The sequence below is a fragment of the Lycorma delicatula genome, chromosome 2 (assembly GCF_047948215.1).
Source record: "Lycorma delicatula isolate Av1 chromosome 2, ASM4794821v1, whole genome shotgun sequence".
In the NCBI taxonomy this organism is placed as follows: domain Eukaryota; kingdom Metazoa; phylum Arthropoda; class Insecta; order Hemiptera; family Fulgoridae; genus Lycorma; species Lycorma delicatula.
The window spans coordinates 19,179,085-19,194,962 of record NC_134456.1 but is presented as its reverse complement, the minus strand read 5'-3'; the positions used below and the strand labels follow the sequence as shown (position 1 = coordinate 19,194,962).

At 28.1% G+C, this 15,878-nt stretch overlaps 1 protein-coding gene across 5 annotated transcripts in view; it reads right to left on the bottom strand.

Annotated features, from left to right (window-relative positions):
• The window catches only part of GPHR (Golgi pH regulator), an 84,319-nt gene that overhangs the window by 26,577 nt on the left and 41,864 nt on the right, over positions 1-15,878 (bottom strand). For 2 of the 5 annotated variants that reach the window (XM_075358406.1, XM_075358405.1), the window contains exons 8-9: positions 14,631-14,696; positions 8,037-8,233 (exon numbers count right to left, since the gene is read on the bottom strand). In XM_075358406.1, the coding sequence (XP_075214521.1) occupies positions 8,037-8,233; positions 14,631-14,696 (263 nt within the window). Of the gene's footprint in view, positions 1-1,417; positions 3,252-5,204; positions 5,717-7,906; positions 8,234-14,630; positions 14,697-15,878 lie in introns of those variants that run through there. The other 3 variants (XM_075358407.1, XM_075358403.1, XM_075358408.1) reach the window with 3 other exon arrangements.

The window sequence follows — 15,878 nt, the reverse complement described above, 5'->3', positions numbered from 1 at the left end:
ATTTTCACTTTACCCTCATTTCTGTCAAAAATTTGAAATGTGGAATTAATTCACTATTGCTCTGACCAGTCATACATAAGGAATTTAATAAAATACAACATTTTACAGTTATGAACTAGAAAAATCAGTTTTAAAAATGCAAGAATAAAAAAAAAATATACTATGCAATTTATATAAAAGGTATACATCACTAACATTAAATAGTTTTTATGTAAATAATTGTAACAAAGAGATGATTAGTAATAAAATCACAGAATGTTTAAAAAACTATCCCAGCAACCTGGTGTAATTAGGCTAACATATTAAAAATTAATCAATTTCTAAACAGTTACTGAATTTTAAGAGATAAGGTTAGGAAGAAAGAATTTGGATGAAAGAAATAATTATCGCTAAGGATAAACAAAGGTAAGAAATCTTTTTCAATTCCGAAGAAGTGTTAAGAGCTAAAATGGTAGTGTAAAAATGTTATAAGCATATTAAACCTCAACTACGCTACGCAGAGAGTAGAAATAAATAATGAGTTATAAATCTAGTTAACAAAATAGTTTTCATTAAATGGTGTGGAAATGATAACTTGTTTAACTACTTTCAGGCAGTAATTAATCTTAAGCAAAATGAGAATATTTCTTACACAAAACACCCAAATTCTTATAGAGATACTAAACTGTAGACTCATTCCATTATAATAGAAAAGACAGATTCAATAACTGATCTCTAAGAGATAATAAATCTTGCAGTTTGGTAACATGTATGATCCTAAAATATTATATGGAACAAACAATACAACATTAATAATAATTAATTAACGTCTTTTTTAAACCCATAATAGTCCATGAGCAAATAAGAATAAAAAAAATTACAGCCCATAGTTTACTTGCACCTTTTTCAAAAAAAAATAAAATATTTGAGTACTGCTCAACAGATTAAAGTCTCATCTTATCTGTATAAAAACAATAAATAATTCTAAACTTTGGTTAAGGAAAGAGAAAACATATAAAAAGTGACAATTTACGTAGAAAAGGTGAAAATTAGGCATAACAGTGGATGGCAACAACTAACTGATTTAGATCTTATTCTGCAAACAGGACGTAATATGTAATGATTTAAAGATAGATACAGAAATTAATGATGTAAAATAAAGATACAGAAAGAAAATGATCAATCCAACTTTGTCATTCTACAAGCTGAAGTACTGTAAATTTAAGCACCATGTTTTTGATAAACATAAAAAATCTAATAATAAAAATTAGTATTAATATGCTTGTAGTTGTCACACACTGATAGTACAAAAATTAATATCAATCCAGAGTTATTATGTATAATACATTAAAGAAAGATATTTTTTATATCTATACCTATGTCCAGTGTTTTATTAAGTTAGAAGCTAGATTTATATAAATTTATTTCTAAATTAGAAGTGTAACAAATGAGGAAGTAATCATGAAATATATTACTGAAAAATAATCAATGAAATTGAAATTTTTAGTAATGATTTATAAAAAGTGACAATTTACGTAGAAAAGGTGAAAATTAGGCATAACAGTGGATGGCAACAACTAACTGATTTAGATCTTATTCTGCAAACAGGACGTAATATGTAATGATTTAAAGATAGATACAGAAATTAATGATGTAAAATAAAGATACAGAAAGAAAATGATCAATCCAACTTTGTCATTCTACAAGCTGAAGTACTGTAAATTTAAGCACCATGTTTTTGATAAACATAAAAAATCTAATAATAAAAATTAGTATTAATATGCTTGTAGTTGTCACACACTGATAGTACAAAAATTAATATCAATCCAGAGTTATTATGTATAATACATTAAAGAAAGATATTTTTTATATCTATACCTATGTCCAGTGTTTTATTAAGTTAGAAGCTAGATTTATATAAATTTATTTCTAAATTAGAAGTGTAACAAATGAGGAAGTAATCATGAAATATATTACTGAAAAATAATCAATGAAATTGAAATTTTTAGTAATGATTTATCATAATCTCTCTAGAGAACCATTTGCAAACAAATATAAAAATTTAAAAAACTCTTGACATTAAAAAAATTAAAAGGAACAATAAAATTTTAAAGTTGACATTTATGGCTCAAATCTTCAAGGAAAAGAATCAAGCCAACAGCTGCAACAGGCATCAAGAAAATCATGAACACTGCAGAGGTAAATCCTTTTTTCACTTCGCTACAGTCAGGAGGTTACAAAATAAGATCAAATTTTCTCAAAAATAATTATCTAGGCTCGATGATGAGAGCAGCATACTATGGTAGGTAATCTACTGAATACTATTTTGGTGATCATCATCTAAACAAAACTTAGAAAAACATTTTAAGTCTACAGAAGAAATAGCGATAAGAAAATACAAAACCTGTAGACAGTCTAAAACACCAACAAAATGATTCTTCCTTCATTATTTATTTATGAAGTAATGTCCATAAATTTCACGGACAAATTATAATACAAAATTAATACTATTTATAATTTTTTATCAAAAAATTTAAATCAGTTTTTAATTTGAACATTTTTTTTACCCTACTGAAGAATTTCTTTTCCTCCTCAATAAGTAGTTAAGTCATAGATTAAGGATTAGATTGAAGTGAAGCTTATCCTAAACACAGAACTGAGCCATCACACATGATGTTTTAAAAATTAACTAATTACTACTCCACTGTTGCTACTTTAGGTAGCAACATCATTTACTACATATATATTATAATAATTTTTAAGTAGCGAGTTGATGACAACAGTTAACCCATTCAGGACTATGGATGTATGAGATATGTTTGTCTGCATAGTCATATTCTACGGATGTACCCCATACATTTGCTACTTAAGTTGTTTATTTAACCAAATGAAACACATTGACCATGTCTACAGATATTTTGAGTTAATTTTAAAAGGTACTTATGCTCAGATTAAATTCTGAATAAATTGCATACTTATTACTATAATGATAAATTTATTATGTGCAGCTGACAGGACACCCATAACCTCAAAATTCTTCTTGGGTAAGTTGCTGTCTCCAGTGCAAGCTCATTTTGTGCTGCAATCTATCTGCATTAATCTTTACTCAATAATTTTGACATGTTCTTACAAGACATTAAGTTCTACACTTTATTTTGATACATAATACATCAATATATTCATTCCTCAATGGATTTGTTTATTGCTTAATCTACAACATAAATCATTGATTATGTGTACTGTTGTACTGTATTCAACTATTATTTAAATGGCTGGATGTTCACATGTAACAGAAAATGAAATAAAATTTTTATTAAATTCAAATATTGAATTACAAGTAAATTAAATGAATAAGTCTAAATCACCAAGTGATTTTCTAGTTTCAAGTGACACCAAATTTCCAAGATGAAAACTACAAAAATTTTATTCAAATTTATCTAATGCAATTTTAATAATTTCAGTTCTTTAAAACGGAATGATGCACAAAATAGTTTCACATTACAATCTTGTTAGTTTATTGGTCGAATGATATAAATTTATATTTGTTTAGGCCCTTAGACCAGAATTCGATGTGTAAAAGACAAATAAGTACGTCACAAAACTTAGATACTCAAATATTTATTACCAAAATCCAGCACATGAATGAGGTATCAATGAAACTATCAATCAAATATAGCATTAAAAAAAACTTGTTTTAAGATATTTGCAATGATAAACACATTGAAAGATTATTTTATATTGATACTCTTTTTAAAAATTCATAATTAACATAACTCATAATTCATAACTCGTAACTCATTCTACAGATAATCAAAAATGATTAGTTATAGAATGTTGAAACTTTGTATTTAGGATTAATATAATATCTAATTGAAAATCCTACCCTTTTGATTGCAATCGACTGGGCCAAAAATGTGTATACAGTCAGACCTCTACATAAAGTGGGATTTCAATTTTGATACATTTTTTTTTTGGACTTTTTCTTAACTGCGTCTTTACTACTGATCTGTGGTCAAAAGGCGAGGGACCCATCTGGCACACAGTTTATGGAACTGTAGGTCGTTTGTGATGATCGCTTGACAGCTCCCTTAACTTATTCCAACCTGTTCTGCAATTTTGGATACTCTCACCCATCAATAGTCTTCAAGAATGTCTCAAACCACATGAATCTTTTCCTGAAACATTTTCGTGTTCCTGATTTTCCACTTGTTTTCATCCTTCCTTGAACTCCTTATGCCAGCCAGGTAAACACAAAAGTCTTTGAGACTGTTTGGTCTCTGAACTGTACAGTCAATCTGTGGAAAATTTCTGTCGCTTGAACTCCTTTACAAGCAAGAAATTTTATAATTATGAGCTGTGCAGTATGCTCTGACATTGTGACAAATGCTCTCAGCATTACTGACAAATTGGTTAGTAATGTAGAATGACTGGGCTCTCCCTAATCCTAATGACCCCCACCCAAGCATACTAGAAGCGCAGGCCCAGTCCTATCAACCAGTAGACACTCAGAAACTAAAATCCTGTTTATATTTGATTTACCCTTGTACATATATATATTTTTAATTTAAATACATTGATTTATTAATAACAATCTCAGATTGTAAAAAATTTTTTAACAATAAATAAAATAATTCAATAATAATCAGAGGTTAATAATTAATAAATCAATACATTTAAATTAAAAAAAAAAAAAAGTTAAAGACTACAAAATTACAAATAATTCTATTGCAATTTATAAATGGAAAGAAAAATAAAATGTCACAATGCATTATTCAGACTGTGAATATAATCAATCAAACTGCGTCTGCATTAAGTATACCATCGGTACAATCATTACTTTTAAGGTGTGATTTAATTTTTGCCTATAATCATATTAATTGTCCAGAATTGTTTTCAAACTTTGAAAGGATGCTTCAGAGGATGAGATGAATGATTTGTAGTGTGTGTGAAAATGCCATGACTGACCGGGATTCAAACCCAGGACCTCCGGATGAAAGGCCGAGACACTACTACTTGCACCACGGAGGTGGCTAATCAGAAACTTGAAACAAGAACTATTACTTTTATGTAGATATTAATAAAGACATTCGATGAATTGTTCAATGATTGTCATTAAATTGTAATAACAACACTAACTGGTTTTATTTGTATAAAATTAAATTTAAATCTAGATGTTTATTAAAATATGAATTAAATAATTGTATTTGACAGTATAATGTTGACTATTTATATTGTAACTTTATTTTGTATCATCGGATTTATCCCATTTATTTTAATAAATAAATATATATATGAAGTCAGATTTGAACTGATGTGTGCATAGTTACAGATCCGACACGTTCTCATTTACACCACATATCTACTTGAGCGACATCAAACCTAGCTCATCAAACCTATAAATTAATATATAAACTAATATAAAATGCTAAGGAAATTTTCAGAGCCATTTTTCGATGTAACTGTACACTTTATTAAAGAATTGAGGATTGTATCTCGCTCTCAAATGAAATAAGTTTAAATGAAGTGCAGCAAAATATGTGTATATGTAATTTATTAGGTGTACAAGGAAGTCAGGTGATGTCCTCATCAGATTTTTTTTTACAAATTATGTTTGTCACATGATGATACACATGGTACAACAGGTTAGTATTACAAAACTAAACCTAGATTACTTACAGATTATAATAAAGATCTATTATGGGTGGCTTTATCTGACCAGATGATATTCAGGTTCTTACTGCAATGAGAAAAAGTTCTAAATGGTAGAAATAATGAAAAGTTACTACAAATAATTCTATTGTAATTTATAAATGGAATGAAAGATAACAACTGATTACTTTGTTTTGGAATTAAATCATTAAATTAATTGTTTGAAAAATATATAACATCATAAGGAGACCAAGGGCATCCACCACCTTCTAGACTGATTAAAGACATTCAGGAGATATGGAGTGTGTGTAGTGCTGGTAAATGAAAAGAAACAAAGTACTGCTGCCCAGATTGTGAAACTACATTAAGAATTAGTTTTAAAATATATTCTATTGTACTAGTGACAAAAAAAAGAATGATATGTAATTAGTGCTGTATTTATAATAATTAATAAATTCAGGGTTTTAATGTGAAAATTGCAAATTAAAAATTTCCCTACAGGTTTCACTTTGACAAAACAAAAAATATACGCTTTTATTCTTACATGTTTTAACCCCTTATTGGTCGGTCATTGACGGAGTATTCTGACGTAGCCAATGTGCACCATTAGGTCCTTTGTCGGATATTCCAACATTAACTTTTTGTCCGGTTTTAATTCGTTCTGTCATAATATTCCATTGTTTTTTTTTTTTTTTAGTAATATTCTATCATGCTAGTTATTAGTGAGCGATTTTCATGTGTACTTGATCATATCAGCTGATCCACTGTAATGGCGAGTTGTTCTGTAAAATTGAACTCTGAGCACTATATTTCTTATTATATTGTGATTTTCTATAAATATATCAGTATATAAATGTATAATTATGTAAATGTTTTGTGTGTAGGTAAAATATAAAACTAACTGCATAAATATTTTGTATATACACGTGATGGAAATAATGCGAATAATTGCACGTTTGTATTTGTGTGTAATAAAATACATTTTGCATGCAAAAAAATTGTTTTTAAATTTACATATTAGGTCGTTATTAGTCAAAATACATACATTAACCTAGAATCATAATCCAATTGTCTGACAGATGACGCAAGATTCCCGAAATTAACAGTCAGCTTTGTTGTAGCATAGTGGGGATGCCCTACCATCACTCTAATCGTTCATTCCTGCTTCCTGTCAATGCCCCGCAGTAGTTTGGTGCATAATGGTCTGTTGTTTTAAGGCTATGTTGTCTTATTTTATTGTAATAATCTGTGAGACAAATAATAATGGCCTCTACCCTCAAATTTACTTCCATTGTGGATATTGATTTGTCTATGTTTACTATGTTAAATGGAAGAAACTAAAAAAACGTTACTCTGAGAAATTTACTACCAATAAAAACTTACCTAAGATTTACTTTTTAGAGGTGGGGGTGAATTGTGATGAAATTTTATTGTAATATTAATAATAAAAATTTAAATAAACCCAAAAAAACTTTTAAAAAATTGATATTTTAAAATTTTGAATCAGCTCCCCTATCCCCCAATATTGCCCCAAAAGTATTTATTTTGGGTTGTTTGCACTGCTAGTATGTTATGTCTAGGAAAACAAAAAAAAAGTTCGGTTAAAAAATATGGAATAAAAAAAGATAGCTTTTTTCGATTTTAGGTGAAATTTTTTTTTTAAATAGTAAAATAAAATGTATACATATACGAAGCTTATTATAAATTGGGGTTGTTTTTTATAAATAAAATTTTTATAAAACTGACCCCAAATAAACTACCTACCCTACCTCCTTGAGATACTGACCATAAAATTTTACCAACAGATTTCCTTGTATACATGAGTCTTTGTGCTAAATTTCATCAAAATTGGTTTATCCAGTCAAAAGTTATTAAAGTTCAAACATGCTAACATATAACAAACATATGTATGAGCATTATCCCTCACTTTTTTGTCATGAAACATCGAGAAATGAAAAAAAACCATATCCCAGCTTTTGACTGATTCCATACTTTCCTTCTTGCAGCGTAGCTATGATGCCAAGAAAATAAAAATAGTCATATGGTTTTTGTGACTATGCAATACAGGAAAAATAAGCTAAATTAAGTCCACACAGTGGATATACAGTTGTTAAATTAAGTCCATGTTTGAGGGGTTATACTAAACAATAAAGTATATTCAGTTTATTTTGAAAGTAAAACATTTCTTTTGAAAATTTTGGCCTAATATTACAAAACTATAACTTTGATGGCAATATTATTTAGAAGTATTTCAGAATTAATTTACTAGAGAAAAAAATCAGAGAAACTGTAATACTGTATTGTTTATAAATTACTTATAATATAAAAAAAACACAGTAAGTGTTTAATAGAGTAAAATTAATAGTGTACACATTAAATAGAAAGTTAAAGAGTTAAAATTATTTCACCCTTTTTCTGGTGGAGCTTGTTTATGTGCCAGATATAAGAAACCAATAGAAGATAATGCACTGACAAGAAATATCACATCAAACCAACGATGATAGAAACTGAACTGTAGATCACCGAGAACTTGTGTTATAATCATCCTATATTCTTGAGGCATGTTCATACGCATCAGTAATACAGATGATACAAAATGCATTCCCTTAAAAAAAATAAAAATAAAACATAATGAGAGATACCAAAGAATAAATATACAACAAAAAAAAAGAGTATGAAACAGTTATAAGTAGATTTTAACTCTAGTAACCAGTTTGTTAAGAAACTGACCAATATTCTGAATTTATAATAAGACAATAGCACACAGTGACAATCCCACACACCTTAATACTAAAGTAAGCATAGCCAGTGCCCCTTAGCAGACTTACATAATATATGCAGGATTCATTTTATTATGCCTTTTTATCAATTACACCATTTTTTACATAAAACTATATTTATTACACGTAAATTGTAGTTGAGTAATAGAGCAATATCAAATCTCTCGCTTATCTGTGTATATTCACTCAGGATGCATGCAAAATTGTAAAAAAATCAATAAATGCCAGAATTGTCATAAAACTGAATAAATTATGTAAATTGTTAATTTACATATATTTAATTTATATACTGCATTTCTAATGGTTTTAATAATTTAGGTACAATAAACTGGAAAAAGATCAGGTGAAAACTTCAAGAGAAACACAGTGTTATGAGTTGCTAAACATTACCTCAATCATATTCATGGTATATATATATATATACACACACACCATGTGAACAACTTAAAACAATTGCTACAGACTAAACACAGTTGTGACATATAAATGAATGAAATGAAAATGTAAATTAAAGCCTGCATTTACATTAGAAAAAGTTTATATATTTACTATATTTTAACAAAAAATGTTAGAAGTGAGCACCCATGCATAGATGGATTTTCGTGCTTGAATGATCACACTGAGTCACCTGACACAAAACAATATTATGAATGTCTCAATTACTTGTTCAACATTCGTCTTAGTTTACTAATAGTGTAGGATTTTGATTCATAAACTCTATCCTTCAAATAATTCCAAAGGAAAAAACTGTAACTAGACAAATCTGGGATTTGTCTACACCACCCTCAGAAGGCCACACCACTTTCTGCTGACAGTTAATTCTTCTGTAAAAGCTGAATGAACATATGTTAGTGAATCATTTGATGTATGACATGTTGCTTCGTCTTGTTGGAAGAAGCCATACTCTTATTCAGGATCCGTTAAGTAAGCATTCAATTCTTTGAAAATTGTACAGCACATATCTGTATTCACAGGCCAGTCAAAAAATATTGGCCCCCATTATATGATTACCCGAAACATCATACCAAACATTAATTTTTTCATCATGAAATGGATGCTTTTTTTCAGTTATCCAATACTTGTTTTGTGAGAATTAATGTGTCCAAATAAATGAAACCACATCTCATCTGATGCGAAATACAGCAGGGGTCTATCTGCCCCCTAGAAATGTTTTAAAGTAGCCAGTAGCAATAAGATGTTTTGGTTTGTCTGTTCTCTTAAACTGTTGAACAATTGTTACACAATATGGTTGCAAATTTAAATCAAGCAAAATCGTATGGCAAGATGTGTATTTTACACCTCTTTGTTGTAATAACTTGCATATAGAGTTTTTTGTATTTGCAGGAATTCTTCTTTGAATATTGGCTATGACTTCCGCAGTCTAACAGATGGTCGATTTGTTTTGTGTTTGAAACCACTCCACTGTACGCCATTTTTCAACCAAATCATCAACTGGCATTTGACATTTTTTCCATGAATATTTGACCTGCTTCTTGATAGAATCTTAAATCTAAAACACACATAAGCTTCCACAATACAATCCTTTCCTCAATCAAGCATGGAATTTAAAAAAAAACACAACTGCAAAGAACAAAAATATATTGCATTGAAGCACGAGCAGTGTACAATTAATAAGAAATGAGAGCAGTAACATACACAATCAACAGTGTTGCTAGCAGTAGCAGGGACTAGCAGCAGCATTAAAGGTAACCTCAAATAACTGCAGTTTGAGCCGGCTTGGATTGATTTTAAATTGTTCACCCAATATGTATTTATTTATTTTATTAGATCAACCAAAGTACAGAATAAATAAGGTAGGATGACTAACTTTATTTCATTATACACGCAGGAGTGCTTTCGCAATTTACTTGCATTAGCTGCATTATACAAGGGCTGTCCAAAAAATAACTTACGTTTTGAAATAAAAAACCAACCAAATAAAAAAAAGCAATTTTATTATATGCATTTGAAAGGGATAATTTTAAACTATTTTTCTATACAGTCGCCATTTAAATGGCAACTGTAACGATGCACAAGCTTTTCAATTCCTTCTCTGTAGAAATCTGCCACCTTAGATTTTTGGCACCCATCTTGCACAAAACTTGTGATAATTACACGCTTCCCCAATACAATTTCATGCAGTAAACTTCATGAAATTTCGGGGAAATGAAACAAGAGTTCCATAATTGTAATGCACAATTTTCACGAATTTTATCGTTGATTTTCATCGTCAGTTCATCAGTCACAAGGCTAGGCCAACCACTGCGGTTCTCATCATGAACATTAGTGTGGCCATTTTTAAATTGAATGCACCACTGCCTCATCCACCTTCACTCATTTTATTCCACCGCTGTACACCTCACAACGTTGCCGATGAATTTCAATTGGTTTGAGGTTTTGTCAATAAAAACCTAATCAGTGAATACACCTCACAACTCGCAGGATTTTCTATTGAAAGTGCACATTTCAATAATTCACAAAGAGCAACGTAGAAAAATCACAGTCCACACGCTACGACAGCTTTATGCATACTGAGTGTAGAAGTGTTTTAACGCCAAGATGGTGGCCGTATCCCCACCCAACTCCACACTAGTAAGTTACTTTCTGGACTGCCCTCATATATTCATCTCAAATTACATTACAAACTTTGTAAAGTATAATAACATATCATGCATTTATTTATTTTATTTAAATTTAACACCTTTAATTTTTTTATTTTGAACTTTTATTCAATTAAATTAAAAATTAAAACAAAATGTAAAAATTAATTAAAATTAACATTAAATTGTAAAACCTTTTACATATGTAAAAATATGACATCAAAGCATAAAATCAAATTAAAATTAAAATCAAATAAAAATAATTTTAAGTAAAAGGGCAATTATGCATGTTGTCCACAACATAAATTTTTAATTTTAATTTGATTTTATGCCTTAAATTTTATGTTATATTTTTACATATTTAAAAAGTTTTACAATTTAATTTTTAATTTAATTGAGTAAAAGTTTAAAATAAAAAATAAAAAGTTACAGGTTTTAAATTTTAAATAAAATAAATAAATACATGATATGTTATTACATTTTACAAAGTTTGCAATTTAATTTGAGAAGAATATATAATGCAGCTGATGATGCGAGTAAATTGTGAAAGCACTCCTGCACATATAGTGAAATAAGATATGTCATCCTACTTTATTTATTTTGTACTTTGGTTGATCTAATAAAATAAATATATCCGCAAATAGTACAGAAAAGTATGAATCTTAAAAGAATTGATTTTAAAAAGATAATATATATATATTTTTTTAAATGCCCAATTTTCTACATTCTTACCTAACTAAATAAGAAAGTATTAATACTACAAGTATCTAGCTGTTTTAAAGTTCTGATATTATCAGTGTGCTATTCTCACTTTCAATTTGTTTAAATTAATTTATATGAACTTTAACACCAATTATGGAGTTTTGTAAGGTTGTGGAAATCAGTTCATTTTAATTATTAGGTTCTTTGGTTAAATTTTCCCTAAATTATACATGATCTTCAAAGATACTTCTATTCTTCAATGAATATGGTCATAAATACCAATATTCCTTGATTCAGACTCATAAACTTAATTCCTCAACAAATTCATTTACACTTGAATAAATACTAACAGATACTTCAAAATTTAAAGAATAATTTTTCATATAGAGATATTTTTATGCTGAGAAATTATATTCTATAATAGTTAGCTACATGGTGTATATAAATGACATTTAGAAGTGTAGCAATACTGTTGATACAAGTCAATTGACATAATTCAATATTAAGAGAATTCCTCTGATATGATTTTTAGTATACTGATTAGTGGTTTGTGATAGTGTAATCCCAGTAATAATACCTTACACTTTGAGAAATGACATTTCAAAAAAGATCATTATTTTATCAGTGTAAATTTTTTATACTTGAATATAAAACAAATTCTGTAGAGCCAATGTTTGTTGGAAAATTACTGTATGAGATAAGAATGTGTTATGCATATAATACAGTAAGGCATAAGATGGCAGGTGTCTGAAATGTATTATTTTACACACTAACTAGACAGACTTTTTACTTATCCAATGAAAACATAAGCAATCCTTACAATTACTTTGAAGCCAACACATTCTTTATTCTAAGTAAATAAGAATAGACATGTAAACGATATGCATGAATATCACATGCATATCAAATAGACATGTAAAGATGTACATAAAGAAATATACATTCATTTCTGTGATTAATGTATAGTAGTTTCATATAACATTATTTTTCATACAATATCTATTTACATTTAAGCATGTTTTGCCACACTTTTAAAACCATACAGCCATTTAATTTTCAATTATATTTACCAAATAATATTTGTTCATCTGCCCATTTGTCCAACCACAGATTTTTAATACCTTCATAATTTTACACAAAGCCAAGATCGCTTTTTTAAAAGGTATCCTGGTTAAACATTTTTTAGAGAATAAGTTTTCCCCAAAAAACATTCATTACCATCTATACATCACACAGATGTATAGATGGGGTATATTTATAGATTTGTATGTATAGATGTATATTTCCTAGGGGTATCTCTAGTATCTCTAGTATTCTCAGTTAAATTTGAACAATGGCCAGTTCCTTTTCTAATCAAAAGCTTAGGTTACTAATGACTAGTGTTAGTTTTTATAATGTTATAAAAAATATAACATTAAAAATGAATACATAAAGAAAATCAAATATATATAAAATCAACAGCTACAAGCTAAAAACTATATTTTGGCATAAATGCTAATATAGTAGTAATTAAAATGTTCTCAAAAACAATGATCTGTTATTTAATGATCTGTTATTTTACCTATATGCTTGGAAATTGTGATTAGATATATATATATATATATATATATATATTATTTAATATGTATATATTTAAACTTAACTAAATTTTATAATTTCTAATAGATAATTCAGTTCCATAATAAAAATTGTAAAAATTTATACTTAAAGATGAAAATTTAAAGTTTTATTACTGAATATAGGCTTGATGCTGATGACAAAATAAAAGTACTTATGAATCTATTCTTAAAACTATCTCACTTCTAATTTAGGAAAGATAAATAACAATAAATTATGGTATAGATTTTAGATATAATTTTATAGTATGGGAACTAAATTGGAGTAAAATTAAAGGTTGAATAGAAAGAAAAGAAGAAAAAAGGAATTTCTTTCTTACAAACATTATTACGAGATTTTATATTATTTTGAAGTATTGAATGTTGTTCTAAGATGATATTTATTCCACAGTTATGTATTTTCCTTTCGGAAAATATGACTATTTTTTTCCTAATCTGGCTTGCTGTTCTTCCCTATTTCAAGAAAATTATTCAACTGTGCTTTTAAAATGGGCCAATTAAATGAAATATTTTCACTTAATTTTACTACAAACCATTCAGTTACTAAATAATTTAAATTGATCAATTTTTACTTTGATTTTTTCAATCTCAGTTTTTTAATGCTTTTTGAAATTCTATTCTTCCAGGCTGTTGATATACTGAAGAGTGTAATTTATTAATTTAGTTATAAAATTGACTAAAAGTCAAAATGATATTGTTATAATTAGTGAAATTGACGGAGGTTGTCTTCCATTTTCATTAATTGCAACAATTTGTACATTTTCTGAAAGAACTACGTTAACTTGAAGTAATAAAAGAATTGCAAAATTGCACTAAAGAAATTATAAAATCTTTAAAAAGTTCTGTTAAGAATGCATATGCCAATTTTCTGTTGAAATATAATAATATAATAAAAATGTAATACAAACACAACACTATACATTTACATAAATTACAATGTCTGCACTCAAGCAAACAAATGAATACATACATTTTACAAGGAATTTGTATTATGATGAGTCATAATTGAAATTATTCATAAAAACATGTTACATCCACATCTGAATCTTAGAGCCTTTGAACATCAACTGACATTTAGAGCAGCTCAATTACACAGGCGAACTAAAGCATATTTTTAAAACAACTAAGTATACCTAAATACTTGCAGTGCACTATAAATCATAACACTTATTCAGTGTATTTGAAATACCTCGACTTTTCTGCCAATTCTGTGAGCTACACTATTTCAAGATTTTTAACAAATTAAAAATTTTAAATTCTACTAAAATAGGTTTATTTTAAACATATAACTTTACTAAGCTTACCATAATCTGTGCCAGAATCAATACAATTATATTAGATGATTTGCTACTTGATATTGCATAAAAGAACTGAAATCAAATTGATAAAAATGATTTAGTGAATAAAAAAAAATTAAAACAGAATTTTACAGTAGTATTTATAATAGTATTTTTATCATACAATGCAAAATATTTCAAGAATCTTTGTTATTAATTAATATATATAAACAAGTAAATTTAACTTTGCTAACATTAATTATCTAAATTAGTTTCCTCCACTTTTTTTTTTATTGAAGAGAATAAACTACTAAAAATCATCAATAGCAAATAAATTCTGGCAGTAAGCAGTTTTCCAGACAAGTAACAACTAAATACAGCTTTATTTAACTGTTGCGATTTACAAGAACCTGCCTTACTTTATGTTCTTTTACTCAAAGATTGTAACCTAACACACTTCAAACATTATGTAACTATATTGTTGAATAAAACAAATCTATTATATAAAGAGGAAACATTTCTTTATATGTTGGCAAAAATCTCAAGAACTGCTATACTAATTGCTAACAAATTTTAACAGTAGCTTCAATATGTAATTCAGAGTGTTATAGGCTAAATTAAGATGAAAAATTATTTATTGAAATGGGTAAATATTACAGTGCTGCACTTCTCATTTGGGGTGCTAGGTGGCGAGCCGCTATATTCTCATGCTCCTTTCTTACGGCAAGCTGCTTCCAAAACTTTGAAACTGAAGACAGATTGTAATTCTTGGTCAAAAGTATTTGTGATTTCAGTTTACCAAAACCAATTCATGATGAACAAAACAATGAAAAACTCTATGATACAATGTTACAAAATTCTTTTAATATCAATGAACTTCAAGAAAACATAAATATCAACCTTCTTAAATTAGTACCAAAACAGCAGCAGGGATATGATTCCATCACTCACAATACCTATAGTGACAGAAAAAGTATGTTTTTTTTAGATGCTCCTAGAGGAACTGGGATAACCTTTATTATTAATCTACTTCTCGCATATATTTGATTGACAGATAGCTTGGATCTCGGTATAGTATCATCAGGCATTGCTGCAATGCTTCTCGCTGATGGTAGGGCTGCTCATACAACTACTGTTAAATTTATCATGTAGATAAAAGTCAGTTTGCTTTATATGTAAAAATGGTCCTCTTGGTAAAACTTTACAAGATACAAAACTTATTGTATGGGATGAATATACCATTATTCATTGAGCTCAAGTTAAAGCAACTGACCA